At 40.3% G+C, this 21,272-nt stretch overlaps 1 protein-coding gene across 3 annotated transcripts in view; it reads right to left on the bottom strand.

Moving 5' to 3' along the window:
• Window positions 1–20,700, bottom strand: part of MYRIP (myosin VIIA and Rab interacting protein) — a 246,049-nt gene extending 225,349 nt beyond the window's left edge. For all 3 annotated transcript variants that reach the window (XM_074900668.1, XM_074900669.1, XM_074900670.1), the window contains exons 1-2: window positions 20,456–20,700; window positions 8,052–8,201 (exon numbers count right to left, since the gene is read on the bottom strand). In XM_074900668.1, coding sequence (XP_074756769.1) covers window positions 8,052–8,161 — 110 coding nt within the window. In that variant the 5' untranslated portion in view covers window positions 8,162–8,201; window positions 20,456–20,700. The remainder of the gene's footprint in view (window positions 1–8,051; window positions 8,202–20,455) is intronic.
• Between the last annotated feature and the right edge of the window lie 572 nt (window positions 20,701–21,272).

Genomic DNA, 21,272 nt, shown 5'->3' with positions numbered 1-21,272 from the left:
TAATCTTTACTTAGGCAGCACAATACATAGACTGACCAATCCATTTCATGCATCTCTTATAAAACTCCCTGTTTGATCAACAACAACAAAAAAAGGCTAAGCATCTCATAAGAAGATTTCTTCTCCTGATCTCCAGACCCTATTCCATTTAATGTCCATATGAGGGTGTCCAAATCCTCCACCTTTCTACTGGCAGAAATTTTCTTTACCAAAAGTCTGAATGTTTCAGTAATTACCTGCTAGACAACGGGGTTTTCTCTCTTAGGCTACTTATTAGGCAGTGCTTACATGAGACTAGAAAATGGTCATTTTTTGTTCATATATTTGCATTTTGGTCCAGTATGGCAGTAAAAAAATGATAGACACACAGTAGATGAGCCCAGCTTTCAATGTGGTGTTTTCCCAGATCTAGCTAACCTCTATAGAATCAACAAGTCTGAATTCACAGGGCAATGGGGGACAGAACTCAAGAGGTGTAGGTGGCTCATCCTCATGCCCAAGGCAAGACCCAGAAACTGATGGCATTCATATAGAGCCTCGAATACCCTGTCGTTAAAACCTGTGACAATTTCCCCAGCCACCTCTCACCTCAGCAGATTCCCTTTATCAACCCGTGAACATCTGTACATTTTTCCCATGAACTAACATTAAGCTTTAACAAAAAGGTTTCTGATAAATTAATAGAGTAACATATTTAACAAGATTAGTATCTTGTTTCTTCAGAAAAAAAAAAGTTGAAGCACTTTCTCTGCAAAAAGCACTTAAGATTTAACATTTTCAGCCACTATTTTCAGTGTAACTAAGTTGTACAGACAGGAGTCCATACTCAGGAGAACATCCTCTCCCTGCACTGCAGGGCTAGTCAGGTGAGAGAAAATTACTCCTACAAGTCACGTTTAACAGCTTAGACTCTACATACACAAGACTGGAGATTAAATATTGATTTTACATTATAGCTATTCATTATCACTAGGCATACTCCTTTTAGCTAAACTATGGTTGTTAATTTGATTAGTCATAACCCATGGTGAAGACCCAATTACCACAGAAAAGCCTGCAATAAGTGTTATAATGTCTGTGCAACATCATACTGCTTCCTTTAGATACTTTCCCACAGGTTATGCACATTTGGCACAGTGTATGTGGGCTATACTTCAGTTACATCTCCCATGGCCTGTCCAATATTGAAAATGTTAGATGGAGACACTTCTTTCTATAAAAATTTCTCTAATACTGCCTGAAATTAGGCTTTTTCATTTTGCACCTTTTCATAAGCATCACCTCTCATGTTTCTTCCTGCTTGGTTCACCAGCATTTCCTCTCACTTGAAGCTGCATTTCTAAATAAAAGCCAAAGCTCACATCCGGAATTGCCTGTATTAAAACACTTGGCACAAAATTCAAGAATGACAGCTTTGGGAATGAGGTCCTGCATTTGCCAAATAACTTGTTGAGGGGTTCCATCCACGCTTTCCCTACAGCATCTATATGGCATGCAAATAACAAGGACAGTCATAGTGGGTTCCCATTACAGCCACAAGCACACACAAGCAAGATGAACAGAAATGGTTTTAGAAGCACCTAACCATAAGGTGCTGCTCTTCAGAAGTACCCTGGCATTTCTTCCTCAATTAGGCAGAAAAAAATCTGGACCCAAAACTGTAACTTAAACAGCTGCTAATAATGCCAGATTCTTTCCAGTGCCCTGATTTCTTTCTTGGAAAGTATAAACTAGATCCTACCCTCTTGTCAACTGCAATCACTTTCTCTGATTACAGGTGGAGCAGGGACCAATGCTGAGTCAGCAGAACCTATGCACTAACTTTGCACAAGGACCCTGAGGTATTAGAGCAGGTAGTTTCAGGCAAATCACAGAAAGAAGGGATTTAAACTAAATGCTGTTGCACTGCACATGAAGTGGGATGTTTCATCATTGCTGAGATGCCTACTTCCTTGTCTCATCCAAATACAGCATTATTTGACATCAATCAGCACACTTGAATCAGTGTTTCTTGAAATTATTGACAAATAACGGTTTCTAAATCTATTTTAAAGTGCATCCTTACTGATTCTGCAGAAAAAAACCCCAACACATTAGCTATCTGGCTTTCATGCAGAATTCATCCAGGTCACTGTTTTTTGATAAGCAACTTATCCTGACCAGAGAATACAGCTTAAGGGGTATCTGTTAAAACATTAAACACTGCTGTTGAGAGAGGACTACATCAGCATAAAGTACCATTATAAAGCATCTAGTACACAGACGAAATTACTGACAACTCTTAATCCTGACAGCCTGCATGAGCTAGTAAACAGGTTTCTTTGCATCTTGCAAAATTATGTAACAAAACCGGTGATAAACTATAAATAAAGAGTCTTGCTCTTGTTAATGAACCCTTACTTCCAGGAAAAAGCTGTACTGCCCTAGATATGTTTTAACCTTGTTTTATAACCCAAAGCAGTAGCAAAATAATGTATCAAAGTTGCACCTATGATTCTGATGAATCATTCATTGCACTCAAAAATAAATTAGACATAGGAGTGCTTAGGACAGCTCAGCAGAGCCTGGCATTGGAGGGGCATGCAGCTGTGTTAATGTGGGAATCCAAAGAGCAATCAGAGGAGTAAAGCAGTCTAAGACCTTTTATCACAGGAAGAGAATAGGTGTGTCAAGACAGCCCATAAAGAAGTCCTAGCCATTCTCCTTAGCACAGTGTGGCATTACTCTCAAGCCTCATGGGCAGAAGCAGGGATATAAAGTGGTATGTTATAGCTTCTTTCTCTGCATCCCATGAGGAGTTAATGAGCAGGCACAGGTACCAGCATGCTGCCTACCTGCTACAGAAAAAAAAAACCAAACCCAAAACAGAGTAATGGACAGGAATGCTCCTTGTGCTTTCCCCACACTGTTCATCAGAGTGAAGGGCAGGCAGGCTGACCTTATGAAATCACTTGGAACAACAAGGTATTGATCAGAAGTTCATCTGCTGGAACTGAAGCTTGTGGAAATGACACCAATCTCCCATTCCTTTCTCACTAAGGAAACAGCTTTAAAAAGGCTTTGTTTGGAGGCAAGGAGAGAAGGGAAGACAGCCAGGGTTTTTTAGTTCGTTTTTGTTTGTTTTAAGGTATTTGATACAAGCTTGCAACAGGAAGGAGGAACAAGAACTGATACGTAGAATCAACAGATAGCTACACAAATGTCTTTCCTGGCATCTTGCCAGTGTGATATGACTCAGATAATATTTCGATTAACAGAGGTTGGCAGGAGTTTAATATTTTATCCACTACAAGACCCATAACACATCATGTACGTACACTGAAGTCTACTGTAGTCTGACAAGAAAAAGCATCAAACTAGATTCTGGGTTTTGTCAGGTATGAGAATTTATTTTTTAAGCCTGTTCACAAGTCTACTCATTCTGCAATGGGCTATGATGCAAAAGGAGCAGAAAGAAGAAAGTAGGCAAAAACAACTCTCAGTGTTTCATCATCTTCTACACAAGACTCTATTCTAGTCTCTTACCAATTCTTTGGCTAAAAGAAAATTAGAACAGAGTGGAGAGGGCCTTCCAGTAAGCACACACATCTCATTTTTTCTGCAAATAAAGCACTGCTGGAGATGTGATCATGAATCACTGCAGTTTGCCTTTACCACAACTGAAAATATGACTGCATAAAGACAGCAAAGCTGACATTCAGCAACCCAGCTACAAAAAAAACATCAGGCAAGACTTGGTGATGTTTCTGCCTCTGGCTGACAGTCAACTCTCAACACTTCCCTTGCGCTGTTCCAGTGACCCCACATAACTATATTAAGTGATTAATGTGTTATGATCACATGTCCATGTGGTAGCAGAAGGTCAGTAATTTTTCCTTCTAAATAATTTTCCCAGGTGATTAAGAGCAGTGGTTTAAACAAAACAGAACCATGTGCTCTGCAAATAAGCATTTTTCATCCCTGCCCAATGCAAGTTTCTAAGGTTTATCACTAGAACACACCACACGAATGGGTGATTCAGCATTCAACACAACGATGGAAACTTTTGCTAGCCAATGGTTACAGGAGGGTGGCTTAAACTGCTTAGTCCAGGGCCTCCTAAAGTAAAGTAGCTGCTGACAGGTAAAGCATCTGCTGCTAAAAGCTGATCAACACTGAGTCCTTTGTATGCCTGCCCCCTTTCCCACCATTCTAACTTTTCTCTCTTTGCAGTCATTCTGAATATTAAATTCAGTATCAGAACAGACATCTTTTAACCTGTCCACCTGGCTAAAACATGGCAGGTTGGGAACATCTACCACAATAAGACAATCCATCATTTTTTTCTTTTTCAGTAAAATTATAATTTTATTTATTTAATATACCCTGACTTCTCAGCATTCCTCACCTGAAATAAATGGACAAGCATGCTTATAAACACAGTGGTAACTGTAAAAACAAAACCAAAGGGGGAATTGATTTTGCCCACAGCTGAGGAGAATAAACAGAGGCAAATTTAGACCGTCTAGAAAATTGAATACCCAGGTAGTAAACAGAAACAAATAAAACGCAGCAATCTCTTTTACACATCTGTTTATGTAAAGAGGCCTATCTCACAAACACACATTTGGCCTTGTAAGCTCTCCTCTGCCATTTCTTTAAAAAAAATTTTAAAAACCAAAACTCACAAACTGCAGATATGAAGACATTATACATAGCAAAATGTTAAAAGTTCAACCCTCAAAACAGCCCAATCTTCCCCACCGCTGACATTCTGCAGCTGCATGAAGTCTGAAATTCAAGATTAAGAAAATTTGTCCATGAGAAAACAAACCATTAGTGAGTCCAGTCACCTTGCTCAAAAAGCTAGCTACGATTATTAGTATCCCAGTAGCCCAGAGAGAGCCTGCAGAGCTTCTGTGGCAGAGGTGAATACACAAGGCTGTACTACCACAGACTAGTCCTGAGCACACATGCCAAGCAACTCAAACCGATTACCGTCCTAATTAGACCAGATCTGCCTGGTTTGCCTACATCAACTGATTCACAGAAAACCAAACCCATCTATTTACAACTCTGTGTTATGATTTTAGCCTCACTGACTCTGGATAATTACATTAACATTGGAGTAAATAAAAACATAACAGTACTGCCAAAGAACAGAACCAACACATAATCAAAAAGAAAGATTATAGGTGAACAAGAAACAAAGAGCAGTAAATAATATTAATCTGATATAAGGCTGAGAGTCATAGGAAAAAAGAAACTGAACTGGTATGAAGTGGTAAGGCATAATAAATCAACCACACTAATCACTAACTATTTACACATGGTTATCTTATTGTTATCTTACTATTATTAGCCAACTATTTTTTTTTTTTTTTCCCACAAAATGTACAAGAGCAGCATGTCTGATAACACTAGTATAAAACTGGGAGAAAGATTTAAATTAGAGAACCACTGTTAAAAGTTCTCACTGCAGAAAGATTCAAACCAGCTTTGCAGCAGAAAATGCAGATGATCATTATGGCTTTTCTTCACACATTCGTTATGTCATTTTGTTTACAGAATATGGAAAAATAAATCAATATGTAACAACTACAATACTGTAAAAGACACTGGTTCATTACCTATAAAACCGTTGCCATTTTATTACTCCCTTAAAAACATTAGAAGATAAACTCCATTTCTTGTAGTATGTTACTTAACTCTTCAGCTTCCTCCAGCAAAGTAAATTTGAAGACATCAACCACTTACAGGGGTTTTTTTAGCTTTCATTGTTCTCCTGATATAGTGGAAACCTGCCATATATTCCCTTAAATAGGGTTTAATCTTTAGAAATAATTTCTGCCAATGGGAATAATCCCAGAGATATCTGTGAAACAAGTACTTAAATCTTTGTGGGGAAAAACATCCAAAAATAAAATTAGCCATGGTATGAAGAATTATACAGAAACCCTATTTTAAGGAAGTATCACATACAAAAGCTTCAACAGTTCTATCTAAAGACAAATATTGCTACCTGGAATTAATTACAGGAACAAAAAAAAACCCCACTACTTTCATATATAACTTGGTTTTCCATTTATTAACACCATATGTTAATAATATAATATAATTTGTATGTCAGATATAAGTTATATATGCCTTTTTTTTTCTCTTAAAGATTACAAAGTTTGACAATACTTCTAAAGTGAAACTATACCGTAGACTTTGCCAGTTGATAATAGAGCTAAGAATATCAAAGCAGACACAAGGATTAATCTGCTTTCTTACAGGCTAAAAAATCTAATCTATAGCAAGGTATAAGTTTCTTATATGATTATATTTTCTATTACACAGTCAGACAAAAAGGTGCATTGCTGCATCCTTTCTTTTAACTCTGCATTCTGTAAAAAAAGTAAAGCAGCCCAACGAAAAAAAGAGTCATACCTTTTAAGTCAGAAGTAAGCTTTGAACTTCACTGGCAATCTTTAAGGTCATTAAAATTACTTTAAATTCATCTCTTAAATACGAGCCTACATTTCAGAACTTTGTCAGTATGGTTCATTATTTGTAGCACTTCAACATACTTTTAGTACATGCAAAAGGCATGAACTACACTCAAGAGAAAAACAATTTACATGTTTATATATAAGCTGAGTTGAGTCTCTGTTTTTCCTACTTTTCCAGTGTTTTATCGCCCCTCTCACACCAGTTTTCTTCTTGTGATCATTCAATTATCAAGTCTCATGGACAACTTCAGCAACAAAATGGTAAAACAAACACCAGCAACAAGTTTTATCTATCCAGGCTTTCCAACAAATTTTCTGCATTCTCCCTCTTCCTGTCACTATAGGATCTGGTTGTATAGAACAGGCAAGATGCCCAAGAACTTGCTAACTGTGCTATGCTTGCTCCAGTAAGATACAACCAGTCACATTAAAAAAGCCAGAGAAAGCCCCCACACTCACCCTCTTTAAACTGCTTCTAGACTCTCTAGGCTTTGTTGTGAAGACTACCAAAAATAATCAGTACAACCCACAGCAAAAGAGACCAAAAAAAATTTCTGTGTGCCATCCTCATCCAATCTTTCCTCCCTGGGGCAAGCTGGTGCTACCAACCCAAGCAAGAGCTGATACAGCAAGCCAAAACTGAACTAGGCCTATGCCACAAGCATTCTTTCTTATTCCTAATGTTCTAAGTAGTTTCAGAAAATAGTAACACAAAACTAACAGAGACAGGAGTCCTTTCAGTTCCAACTGCACATAACGTATATGCCTAGTTTTGTGTTTATTTCATTCATTTTCCTGTTGACTTCAGTTTGATGCTAAACGATACAGAAACAGTAATATGGTAGGAGAATGTGCATTTGCCAACTATAGATAGGGCGAACTATTCTAGAGAATACATAACAATGTGTTCAGAGAAGGTAACAAAACAAATCAGACATAACAATTCAAAGAAATATTGTTGAAACTACGAGAAAAATACTTCAGCTACCAATTTGGGGCTCTCTCGGTAGTACCCTTGTCACATACCAAAGTTCCTGGGCTGAGGAAGGTCCCTTGCAACAAGTTCAATTTGTTTTCTTCTGGGTTGTTTCTGCTTGCAATCATTTTGTATATAGAATAGAGAAAGCAAAATTAACTTCTCAATACAATGGATAACATATCCCATTGATTATTTTGGGGGAAAGAGATGGGTTGAACTTCTTCACCTTCAGATGTTTGCACAGAGACAAAGTTTCTGAATAAAAGAAAAGGAACTGACTACAGCAAGCAAAAAACACTCTTAATATAAACTTCTGTTTATGGTAAAGTCAATCACTACTTAGCCTCTACCCAGGCAAAATACACAGACAATTTAGAGACCATTTTTGTGGTTTAGGCCAGGATAGATTAAACACAAAAATGAATTACTACTCAATAACTGAATTCACACGGAGGAGTTTGGATGCTTATTACCTCTGTGATAGGAATGATTATTAATGCATAGAACATCACAAAAAAAGCTGCATTCTCTGTTTTCCTCAAAACTAGTTTGTAATAATCCAAAGAGATCAATATTTTTAATCATCTTTTTACTCTTACCTCAGCCTTTCTTCTTCTTTCTTACGAAGGCTGAAATCTCGCTGAACCACCTGGAGCACATGTTCTGCTTCTTCATCAGTCAATCCAGAAAGATCCAGTTTTCTCCCCATTATATACTCTGCCCTGGGTAAGAGTAACTATGAAGAATATCTGAAAAAGAAACAGGAAAAAAAAAAAAGGCAAAATAAATTGAAAACGCTGGTATTTTTCCCAAGTGTGTTGAAATCACAGGCACATCTGCCCAACAGAAAGAAAGTTGCTGCTGTAAACATCAGAGAAAAAAAAAAAATCATAGAATCATTTAGGTCAGAAAAGACCCTTAAGATCGAGTCCAACCATTAAGCTAACACTATGAAGTCCACCATGAAACCATGTCCCTAAAAGCCATACCTACAGATCTTTTAAATACCTCCAGGGATGGTGACTCAACCACTTTTCTGGGCAGCCCGTTCCAATGCTTGACAACCACTTCGGTGAAGAAATTTTTCCTAATACCCACCATAAACCTCCCCTGGCACAACTTTTGAATGATTCATTTCAGTGTTATTTTTCAAGCTTCACACACTGAAAGCAATCACCCCCAATTTAGAAAGAAATGCAAAAGATAAATTATTTGAGATACTAAATAATAGAGGGAAGACTTCAGCGTTGCCCTCAAGAAACACGTTAAACTCACTCAGGTGAAATCAGGTTTAGACATTTAAGATTTTATGCTGAGTTTGCAAAACTGTTTGCAAAAAGCAATCCTCGCAACTGTGTATGAACAGAGAACATACACTTCTGTAACTCAAAAATATTTTGTACTACCAATTAAGAAACCAGGAATTGTTTTAAACACCATAAAAAAAATCTAAGCATATACATTTCAAATGCACTTCCCAGAGTGACTGGAAAGATTTAGATGTCACTACCACCACAATATCATTATTTCTCCTTTCTGTGAATGAGAATGGAGGAGAAAAAGTAGTAGTCAGTGTTATTTGTGAACTGAAGGTAATATAAAGTTTGAACTAGAGCTTAGTCCATTTATTTCTTTTGTGAATTATCATCAATTTGTTCTAATTTATTTTCTTGTGACTTTTCTTAATTTTGTTGAATTCTATTAAGTCCAGTTCTCAGTATTAATTTCTCTAATTTGATTTACATAATTATTCGGGAAATCATAAGTGTCCCATCTCCACACTGAGTTATGGCTTCAGAAACATCATAGAATTCTGTAGTTCTGTTATGGTCTCCTAGCAATGTATATAATAACTACAAACACACAAAAGTTCTTATATTATACCAAAGAGGCAACTATTACTGTCTCTTTATTCATGATGAAGCTATGCAAAATACATCAACGGGTTCTGTCTCAGAAAAACCCCTCTAAGCAATGCTGCTATTGCATATAATTAAGTGCTACAATAGTATAGCAAGTAGAAGCATGGGAAATAAAAATAATCTTTATTTTCTAAACATAAGAATTAATTTGCTACTTAGATGATGGGGGATGTGGTTGGTTGGGTTTTGTTTGGGCTTTGTTGTGAGTTTTGGGCTTTGATTTTTGGGAGGTTTTTCCCCCAGTATTTACCTTCCTCCAATCATTTGGTTACAGTTCTTCAAAGAAGAAAAAACCCACGTGGAAGGAGGGTATTGCTTATTTGTTTTATTTTGGTTAGGCTATCAATGAAGTTTAGAACACACTCTTCATTCAAGGAAACACCACTTAAACTAAAACAAGATGGGATAGAAGCTTAGGTGAAGTCAAGATGACAAGATCCCACCAGTGAGATACCTGCTCACTATACAGCTAACAAAAATCAGAGTGGAACATTATGTTCTGTCTTGACTCTTTAGGTCTACTAAGGAAGCTGAACAGAACATCAACAATGAGTTAATAAAGGCTATAAGAATGGATATACTTCTAAATCAGTCCTCACTGGGCACTGACAAGCGAGATTCAACTTGCTGAGGTTACGCTTACATGTTGCAGCTCAAAGACAGAACAAGCAGTGCACTGGGACATGTTCTTCCCTTCAGGTTTTGGGATATGTGTTCAGCTCGTCCCATGCAAAGGCCTCTCTGACTTTATAAAAGCATGGAAGGGTTTCACTGAAAGAAAGCCACTTCTGCAGGGAAGTAAGCAAGACTTTCCCAATTAACTTTTTTCACACTCACATACTTTACAGGAGAAGCACAGGATATAAACCAAAAGGAAATAAAACTATTTTAAGCAATTGCTGGAGCCAGGAGACACTCCTCCATGCTAGGGCTGCAGTTGTCTGAGACACAAGATGATGAAGAGACCAGGAGATCAAAGATGCCTTTCCAGTTGTTCTTGAGCACAAAGTTAACAACTGTGATTAACACTGTCATTAAGCTGTCCTCCTTAAGCTGTTTTTTGAATCTTCATCAAAATTCATACTTTTTTTTCCACACACACAAACTGCGCTCCATCGGTAAAGAAAATGATCACTTTGATTCAGCCATCACTGCCAATTGTGAGCATATATTAGGAGAGGAAACTTACCACTAAATCTGAGGGTAAATGGGCAGCCCCACTACCTCTGATTTTTTGGGGCCGGCAAAGACTTAATTTCAAGTATACACATACTTTAAAGTCACCAGCGACTTTAACTTTTGATTTTCATGTGCTTTATTTACCCATATGCCTCACAGTCTGTATCCCAATATTATATTAACCTCTAAGGAACTTGTGTGTTTTTTCCCAGGAAATAATTTTTCATCACATTACTAAATCACTTGTGATGTGGCAGCATCACAGCAGTTTAGAAATATTTATAAACAATGCTTGAATGTCTTTTTTTCAGTAGATCTGGATTATGCGTTTTGGAAATACACAATGGCAAATCCTCTAAAGGAAGTGTAACAGGTTACATTATTAAAAAAAAAAAAGACCACAAAATAGTTTCTCAGCCTAAAATAACTTCTGGTCTCAACTGAAATAACTTACATGATGCTGTTCAGGTGTTTGCCTTCCTGAGTAATATTTCTTTGCTTAATCTCAAACTGAATACAAAATTTAAGCTTTCAGAGGCATTACAAGGAATAATACTGTTCCCAGAAAACTTTTGCTCGACAAATTAACACACTGTAAGAAGATCTAGGCTTGTAATACATGATTGGGTATTGTCCGAGTAATACTCTCATTTTAAACCCTTCTTACAGTCTGTTTTAGAATCTAAATAAAACTTCCACATCAAAAACACTTCTAGACTTTAACCTTAAAAAACAAACAGCAAAACAACCATAAAAGCCCCACAGAACAATCAGCAAATGAAATGTTTTTCCAGAACTGCAAGCAATGCTTCTGAATTTTAAAACAAACATTACTGTCCAAAGTAATTTCTAAAGCCAGCACTTTATTAAGTCTAAAATAAAGCATAATTAACACTGGTCACAAATTTCTTAATCTGTTTAAACTTCAAGGAAGTCTAGAAGCTGCAGTAAACAACACTGTGGATATTCTTCCCTTTCCGCTGGAAATAAACTAATGTCCAAAAATAACAAGAGAGAAAATATACTCGTCAGAAATACAAAGCCACCTCTTCAGATGAAAAATTAAGCACAGCTTCAACATGAGGACTTGTATCTGGTGTGCCACATTTTAAATTAGATGCAAGACAAAGATCTCAAAGAGGATGTTATTCTTTGTACCCACACCGATTTTAACTGAGATTTGTGGCACATATTTTCTGGTCTATAACCAAAGCAGAAAATTATCTTCCATTCAGCCTTGTACTAATTTTATATTTGTTTAGAAAACTGAACAGCTTGCAAGTTCCTGAGCAAAGTTAGGTTTGTTTTAATGAGGGGTGTGAGGGGTAAAGCGTTTTTAAAAGAACCATTATGTTCATTCAGTTCCTTCTAGGAGAAATATTCCTTATTAATGTAAGTTATTACAATAACCATGTGTACTTCTGGTCTGAAAGAGTGCTGGGACACACAATAATGTGGGAAATAGTAAATCTTAAAGGTCAAAGGTTAGTACTGTGTGGTTTTAAATTTTAATCTATTTAGGAAACAAACAGGAGTTTCACAGTCTTCTTGCTTCTATATTTTACATTATTTTAAGTATGAATTAACAAAAGTAGAAAAGCTCCACTAAAGTCACATTTTATTTAAAAAAGAACGGTATCTCTCACCTAAGGATGGCACTTTTCCAGAGGCGGAACACAGTATATTTAACTGTTTCTAAAAAACAGAAGCTATTTTATCTAAATACCAAAAGAAGTTCTTTTTACAGAAAAGACTAAAGATTACACTGGCAAACTTAATTTCTGTCATCCAGCTTTGACAGATTAAAAAAAAAAGTTGTATTATTATGATTCTCTTTTTAATATATCCTGATCATTTTATACCTATGTATCAGGCCTACAACTGATACACAAGTATAAATCCCAGTGAAAATTTAAACGTCATATAAAATCCAAATTCATTGACCAGAATAATCTTCTCACTGGTAACAGTGAGCTTCTAGAACTTGACCAGAATTTGGACCTAGAGCTGCTAAAGACTATAGGTCATCTGACATATACCATTAGCATGTATTTCACTGCCATTGGCTTTCTAGTTACTGTACACTCTCATTTTACTTCAGTCCTATCTACTATTGTTTATGCTAAATTTAGGCAAATCACGTTCAGCTCTATTTTCTCCATTTAGTAGCAACTGTCTTATGGAAGAATGCGTAGTTGAGATGATGGGTCTGACAGTATTCTGACTGTGTGAGACTGACTGTTACTCTTCCCGAAACGAGGAAGACAGCTTGGAGAAAAAGACAAAATTGGAGCGGTAATGTGCCGACCTGCAATTGTATCTTGGATGATTGGCCTCTTTTCCACGTGCCTTCAATCTAAAGCATGAAATGTAGCTCATTACTCTAACGAACTGTCAACCAACCTCAAGGTCAATCATCACAGCTCAGAAAGAAATCCAGCATCTGCACTTAGGGCATGCAACTGATCCTGAAGAGCTCTACACAATCAGAAATTTTCACATCTGGAACCCAAGACTGCAAGGGCTTCCCCTCTGGATGCCTGACTTGCAAAGTGGGGCTCAGAACTTACTGCTATGTACTCAGGCTCCCTGCACAGAGAGAACAACCACTGAACAGAGTTATGTCCCTTCTTCCACCTTCCCATCAAAACCCAAACCACAACACATCTGACAAATCATTCTTCTCACTGTACTTTATAAGCTTAAGCCAGCATGAAGCAAATATTAAACAAAAGTCTCATTTGTATTCCTACCTGTCTCCTCAGTGTTAACTCAGGAGTGAGAACTGCAAAAATACATTCACCCACATGTGTTGCACTACACATGCCACATCCTTCTCCTGAGACACCTGTCAGTCTCAGTATTTCACAATGGCCCTCAAATGAGCTTCACAGATTGAAGGGAGGCGACAGAAACAGCAAACCCTTCTCTGTTCCTTCAAAGAATCGACAGCAGTTTTTATCTCCTTTTAAGAGACAGAGAAGGAAGCACTCACTTCATCTGTGTAACAGTCTAATACCTGCACCCAGAAAAAGACTCGAGTTCAGTGTCATGTTAAGCCTGGGAAGGCTCAAATATTTATCTCCCTCCTTGTGGAAGAGTGTGTAGGAGAACACAACTCAGGATATTCCTGTGCAGGTCTCTATTTCAGATGTTTTCTTGTATGGCCTGAATAAACTGAATGATACAGAGGTTCATTACCATATGAGCTGCGTAGCTGCATGTGACAAGTATGTGTTTTGAAGTTAAATGCCTTCCTCAGTACCACAGCAGTCACTATTTGTAAGAACTATAGAGGAGCATCCAACAGATAAAATCCAACAAACTAACCAAGAAAATACAGGTCCACCAAAATAATTCTTGCAAGTTCAAGATGCCAAAGCATCACTCCTGTGTAAAGCAGTGGTAAGGCTTCTCATCCAAAATAATCATACCTCTAATCTGGGGAAGAAAATACTGAGAGAAAACATGAAGGTTTTGTAAAACCTCAAACAGCTCTGGAAGCACTACACATTTCACATCTGCATATAAAGTTAATTTTGCATTTCAGTAATACAGGTAAAAGGGTTATGATAAATTAAGAATCTCATCATAACTTGAAAGCCATACTGTGATCAACCCATGCAAACTACAGAATTAAACAGTTAAGTGGATTGCTTGACTGCTACCAAAACATCCATAATATAAAATCCAACCAATATGCAAACACACCACAGGCATACTTAAAATATCCTACACAATAAAATGGATTGTTCCCCCACAACGTATGTTGCACTAATCAATATCCTGCATCCCTCTTACTAAACGTCACTCATCCAAGTTCGATCCAAGAACTAACCTTTGACTGAGAGAATCTTTCTGTGGGACTAGGACAGAGACAGAAGTTCTATTTTTAGAGGTAAGAAAATGCTTCCAACAGCAGTTGCCACAATGAGGCAGTATTCTCTAGTGCTGCCAGATGTGAAAACAAATTTAATACAGTAAATCACTGCTAATTCAAACCACTGACAGGAAACCCCACTGCAAATTACTGAATTTTACAGATTAGCAAGTAAATGAACAAAACAATAAACAAAAATAATTCCATAAAACTGTGCCTTCCACATTTACTCTGACACCTGCATAGTGCTTCTGACCCTGATTTATGCTAGAACAAGCAAGAAACGTAAGAGATACAATAATAAATCTGTAAAGCCACATGTCCCATTTCACTGACACTTAGTGATGAGCTGTAGTTGGTTGACACACAACTTCTGCCCCATGCACAGAAAAAAGGGTTTCAGATGCAGGTTGTCTTTGATTTGTTTAGATAAGCATTTGTTAAGTGACATAAAACGAGACTAAAATAGAGCCAGAGCTGCAGAAAGCTTCTGAAAACCAAACTATGCATTGGGTTAATCTGTCAGGTGAGGGAGTTAATGGATTAGTTTGTTGACACTGGGACCTACTCTACACTGTGCTTAGAAGAGGCTCTGCTTTGGACCCAAGCTTGGCTGCTTTCTTTTATATTGATGCTGCACAACATGGAGATAACCTGTGCCCTGGTCAGCAAACACAAACCCGAAGTTCTGGATCCCCAGTTTATACAAACAACAAACATACACATTCAAGCACAAGACACAGGCACCTTCTGGAATTCAAAAGGCAAACTTCACTGTTAGGTTTTGACTGGTGGTTCTCTCATATTTGGATCCAAACTGGAGCAGCCTCATAGCTCCTTCAGTTTAAACTAGGGGACCAGAGCAGTTCATCCTCTCACAGGTTTAAAGGATCATCCAGCCAGCACAGACAACTCCGAGTCTCACAGAAACTATATTTTGATCAACTTAACCAAGTTAAGCTACCACCTTTAGGAACTAACTAGGACTCCTCTGTACCTTATTATTTTTTTTAAAGCAGTTCCCTTTATCAGGACTCCCTCTTGAAGACAGAAGTAGCGTTACCAGTACAGTGAAATACATGCTCCTTTGATAAGGCTACATGAAGAACATCAGCTTCACCAAGAAAATTCCTGTTTCTAGTACTCTACGCTAGTTTCTCCCCATTTTTAGATTTCCAGTATAATAGGCCTCTGGACTTTGATACAACACTGATGCCAACTTCCCCCCCCCCCCAAAAAAAAATGAAAGCACAATTTTAGGTATTCTTCACCTACCACAACTACATAGATAACATTTCCATGGAGGAGGTGCAGTTCGCTTAATCGTAGTAGAATCTGACTCCACAGTATTTCATCTGTTGATTCCCCTCTTTTTGACCTGTGATACTACCTTGGAGCAGGAATCCAAAAATTCATCATTAAACAGGGGGGGGGGGGGGATATAGAATCATCAGGTTGATCCTCTTCTAGAAGTGAACTGTCGTCTTCTCATTTTGGACTCAACCCATTACTTCTGTGCTTGCAGGGATTAACATAGGGACAATTTTTGGCACTGCGTTTTAGATCAAGCCCAGTTAAGACTGTAAAAACCAGTACCACCAGATCATACCTTTTAGAACCCTCCCCAAAGCTCTTTCAGTTGTTTTTAAACCCTAGTGTTGCTCCAATTCACACTTTAACTTAAATCCAGCTCGTGGTCTGTCAAACAAATGTCAAAGCACTTGACTAGATGCAAATGTTGAAATAACTTCCAGAAAGGTACACCAAGCACTTCTGGGGATGACCACTGAGAGGCAGAGGGATCAGTTCTCTTAAGGGAAAAAAAAAGGAATCAACCTCTTGCAAGAATAACAATGATTAAAAAAAACTATTATACTCTGCAACTTGAGGTATTTCAGGGCAGCATTAGCTGCATCTCTGTAAACAGCATTTAAATCATACACCAAACATCCATGCCGTAGCAATTAATGCTAATGGCACAAACCAGCGCTTTTGTATTTGGATTGCCATGTGACACAACATCCTGTTCATACAGTCCAAAAGGCTCAGAAGAAAACCACATTAAAATGACCTTCTGTATCAGAAATAACGCCTATTAAGCGTATTCATCTCTTCTCATATTAGTTTCAGAAGAGAAGAAACTCCTCATTGCAAGAGCAGAACAGAAAATTTACTCCTCGAGTTGTAAACATATTTTTGCTTTCTTTCCCTTCCAGAAGGAAAATAGCAGATTATGTACTGTCTTCCTCCAAGAACAGAAAGCTGGTTTACAACAGCAGAGCCACGTAGTACTCTGCATGGAGGCAGGTGGATGGTGTTAGGGAAGGGATTGTTTTGTTATTAAAAAACCCCAAAGATTTCAGGCTGTTGCTTGCTTCAAGACTCATTAAAGCCAGTGGGAAAGCCATGGACTGTAACAGCCTTTGAATGAGGCTGTAACTTCATACTGCTATCACAGGAAGGGACTACATCTCATTTTCTACAGTAAATTACTTAAGCACCCTTTAAAGGGACTTGATCCAGAAACTATGGCTGCATGAAGTCATTTATCCATTTATTCTTCTCCATCAAAAAGCAGAATATGTTGCAAGGAAGTAAGATTTTTGTAACTGCCACACAGCGTAACTTGAGCTTGGTCTTCAGCAGTAGGACAGGCTAGAGTTCCCTTCCCACCTGACAGCCAGTGCCAGCAAATCTCAGAAAGACTAATTGATTACCGTGAGTCAATTTGAGACAATGCCATCAAAAGTGTCTCATCTTCAAGATTAATCTTCACAGTAGTCATGATCTCCACTTAAATAGCTGATATTTTATTTGGAGGTGCACTTTGCCTTGAAGAATGCAAAAATTAATTTCCTATCTTAATACATCTTTAAAAAAGCAGTAGATAGTAAACCCTACAATAATCTGAATACCAAACACCAATATTAGCTTTTCTTTTATGATCATCAGTTGATCAATTGGTAAATGAAGCATATAGGTAATAAAAAGTAACAAGAGGTCTTGTTTCCTTTACCCAGCTCAGGGACTAATGGGTCAGTAAAAATATGCAAGATAAAGGTTTTTGTTAGCATAACATTCTTTAAAAAAAATTTGCTCTGCTGTTGAAATTTAATGCATATTGGCATGGAAATTTAATGTCTTCCTATTCCCAGAATAGTATCCATAAGAAATATTGCAATAATGCTGATATTGGCTTTTGACCAGTCAAGCCACTGCAGTCCTTATACTCTGCTCATCTGTGCTAAGGCTGCTAGGTGATTCATTAAACTGCTTTCTACTATAGTGAGATTTATTTATTTATTTTCAGGACAGAGAATGTCGAAGATTATGTTTACCTTCTGAAAACGAAGTCTTAAAAACTGCAACATGGTATTTTTCTGTAAGACTGTTAAAAAAAGGATAACATTTCCACTGAAAGTTGAATAGCAAGCAGATCACAATCATTAGTCTTTACCACACAAATGACAGGTCTTACTAGTGTGCCAGCCATATATAAGGGGTCTTCCTCTTGAGCTTCTGGAAATTCACATGAAGTCTGAAGACAGGCATCTTTACCCAATGTCACATAAAACTAGACCATGGCTTGAAATCTTATTCAGTCATATAGTATTTAGCCCTTCTACAAAATTCCCTGTTTATGCCATGAAGGCAGGCCAAGTTTCTTTGGTAATTTAAGCAACAGTATGGTGTGCTTCGCTCCACACTTAAATACAGCAGTTTTCTTCTTCCCTTAAGTTGAATAAGCTTCTTTTGAAAGTAAGCTGCTAGAAATCTCTGAATATAAGAAACTTGGGGCTGATTTATTTTCTCGTTGTCAATGGTTCATAGGTAAGCCAGAAGCCTCTATTATCTCTAAGAATCTATCTAGTAAATAATCTACCTGGATCCAAAAAGGAATGTGAATAAAGCATTCCACGGGAAGGCTGGATTAGTCCCCTCAAATGAATGGTTTTCTCAAAGATAAAAATTGTCCCAATAGTTTTCATGAAACTATATTCAACTAGTTTTTCAACTTGTCCAACTCTCCAAGGGCAAGTTAAGGTGCTTTACAGTGCCAAACAGCAGTTTCCAGCCTGATAACAATAGGGAATATTAATGTTGGCAGCAATACAAAGGAGTCACATTTTCATACAGATGTACTGTTTATGAACAATAGTGTGTTTGGTACATACAGCTTTTCTTCAGCATTACCTATGCATGGGATTTTTTTTTTCTTTAAGTACAAGTTCTTCAAGTGTTCTGTTTACTTCAATTATTAAGTGAGAAAGGTGAATTCCTACTGTGTTCATACACTCAGGTACACCTTATATAATCAAAAAGCCTAATTTAGCAATCAATCGTAGGGTGCTCAGCTGTATTTATTGGGTTAGGGACCAACTCAGGAAAAGAAAAGTTTTAGCTTAGCTTTCTTGATATTGTATCACTCCTAGACAGCACTGGTTCAGATTAAGAAAATCTGTTAAAAAGCATTAACCTGTCTGAAAGGACAATACTGTGTCGCTTGCATCAACAGCAGGTCCAAGATGCAAGTCCTGTCACAGGGGGCACTGCTCTTTAAGGATCTCTCATCCCGGTGAAAGCTACTGGGGTGGAACTGACTTCTGGGAGTTCTCACTGGCAATTAATGTGTCACAGTTGCTGAAAATTACACCCTCCTGTTCATAATCGCTACATGCATTGCACAAAGCTACCTGACGAATTCCACAGGAAGGCTACTGAATCGCCAAGGCATAACACATGAGTAAATATGCTCTGATACAATCTGGTACCTGAGTAATGATGGGTAAAGCAGTAGCCTGAGGGATTACATAGAAGATACAGCACCTTGTGCTTTTTACACAGCTCTGCTCACTTCCTCAAGCTAGAAGTAAGCAGCAAACATTACTGTTTGACACTTAACTGCAGGGACAGTCAGTGGTCTCACTGCAGTTCATAGGGAACCGCTATTACTGTTAATAATCAACTATAAAAACCTGTCCAGCTTGATGACAGGTCCCTCAAAGTCAGAAAAATGTCTGGTAACTTGAGAACTAACTTTCCCTCCTTTCTCTCTCTAGCCTTTCAGAAAAGGGTTATCAGAAGAACGAGTAAAAGCCTTTATTGCCAAAATCCTTGCTGCGCCTAACAAACTCCAGGCTCCACAGCAAGACAGCTACCCGCATTTTCAGAAATGCGAGGAACAGTAAAATGGTAGGTATAAAGCAAACCCCACTGTTTGTCAAAACAAATTGCTAGGTACAGTTAACATCCTCGCAAACACGCTTGAGGAGGGACGCACAGGCACTCTAAGGCATTCTGCGATCTAATTTGGTTACGTTCGCCTAAAGCATAACACAAACGCCAGCACAACACACGCTCCTACTCAATTAGATTCCCTCAGAAAAGTCAGCCCGAGCCATATGGTATTTTCCTCAGCAGCTACGATAAACTGACCTTGATACTAGGAAAATGCACGCTGCTTCTGTCTGAAGCATAAATTACAGAGTGGCGGGATGCTCCCACGGAAAGGGGGCAAGAGGCAGCGCCACGCCGAAAGCCAGCCCGTGTTTGTGGGGAACTTGAGCAAGAGTAACACTCCAATAATAATAATAATTAGAGTGATGATGATGATGCACTGCAGCGAGGGCGGTCGAATAACCACGCTGTCAGCGGAACGCTACGAAGCTCCTCGGACATACTCGGTAGTTACAAGAAGCCCAAGACGGGGTGTCCTCGCCCCCCGCCCCAGCCCACGAAGCCGCCGCGGAGCAGCGGCCGCCTCGCCCCTGAAGGCGGCGGCGGCCCCTCCGCCACTAGCGGCCGCGGGACCCGCCGCCCGGCCCCTCACCATCGGGGCGGGTGTGGGGGTGGCCCCGCCGCCGGCCGAGCCCCGACCGCCCCTCGACGGGCCGCTGCGGCGGGCGGCCCCGCAACCGCGGCCCTGCTGCCGGGCCCCTCAGGGCGCCGGGCGGCCCCGTGGGTGACCCTCGCCCCGACCGCTGCCCCAGCCCGCGGCGGCCGCGCCCCCGGCCGTACTCACCCTCGGCCAAACGCGAGGGCTGCACCAAAATGGCAGGCGGGCAGCAACTTCCCCGCGCTCGGGCCACGGGCAGAGCCGGCGGCGGCGCCCCCGTCGCTCATGCGGGGAGGCGGCTGCGGCTGCCCCGCGCCAGCCCCTGGCCAGCCACCTGCGCGGAGCCGCCGGGCACGGGCGCCCCGCTCCCGCCCCGGCCCAACGCGAGAGCCTGCAGCCACCGTTCTTCTTCTTCTTCTTCTCCGCCTCCTCCTTCCCCTCCTGCCGCCGCCGCCTCCCCGCCCCGCCGGACGCGCCACCGGGTGCTGCTGCGGTGCCGGCGGCGGCAGCTCCCGCCGCGCCCCCGCCGCGCACCGGCACCTGCCCGGGCGCCGCCGGCCAATCGGCGAGGAGGGGCGGGGCCAAGGGCGGCGGCACGCGCGCCGGGCAGCAGGCGGGGGCGCGCCTGGGCCGGCGTTTGCGCGCGCTCCCGCGTCCCGTCCTTCCCCCCCCCCCCCCCCCCCCCCCGCGGCTCGGGGCTCATCCCGCAAACGGCGGGCGGTGCCGGGGGGCGGCCGAGGCTGCCGTCACCCCCGAGAGGCAGCAGCGCGGCTCCCGCAACTCCGGCGTGTGCCCCCCGGCCGCCCGCGGCTGTCACAGTCCGGGGGGACGGCGGCGGCCCGGCCACCGCTGAGGCGCCGGTTGGCCAAATAAAGCAGCGGGGCGCGGGGGTGCGGGCCGGGGGTGTCCCCCAGGGGAGAAAGATGTGCAGGGCCACGGGTGCCCCCCGCACGGCTGCAGCACACCGGGCCGACGTAGCGAGGGTGGGGCCTGGTCAGTCCTT

This window comes from Athene noctua, chromosome 2 (genome assembly GCF_965140245.1).
Source record: "Athene noctua chromosome 2, bAthNoc1.hap1.1, whole genome shotgun sequence".
Taxonomy (NCBI): Eukaryota; Metazoa; Chordata; class Aves; order Strigiformes; family Strigidae; genus Athene; species Athene noctua.
The sequence above is the reverse complement of the archived record's forward strand: the minus strand, read 5'-3'. Positions and strand labels throughout refer to the sequence as shown.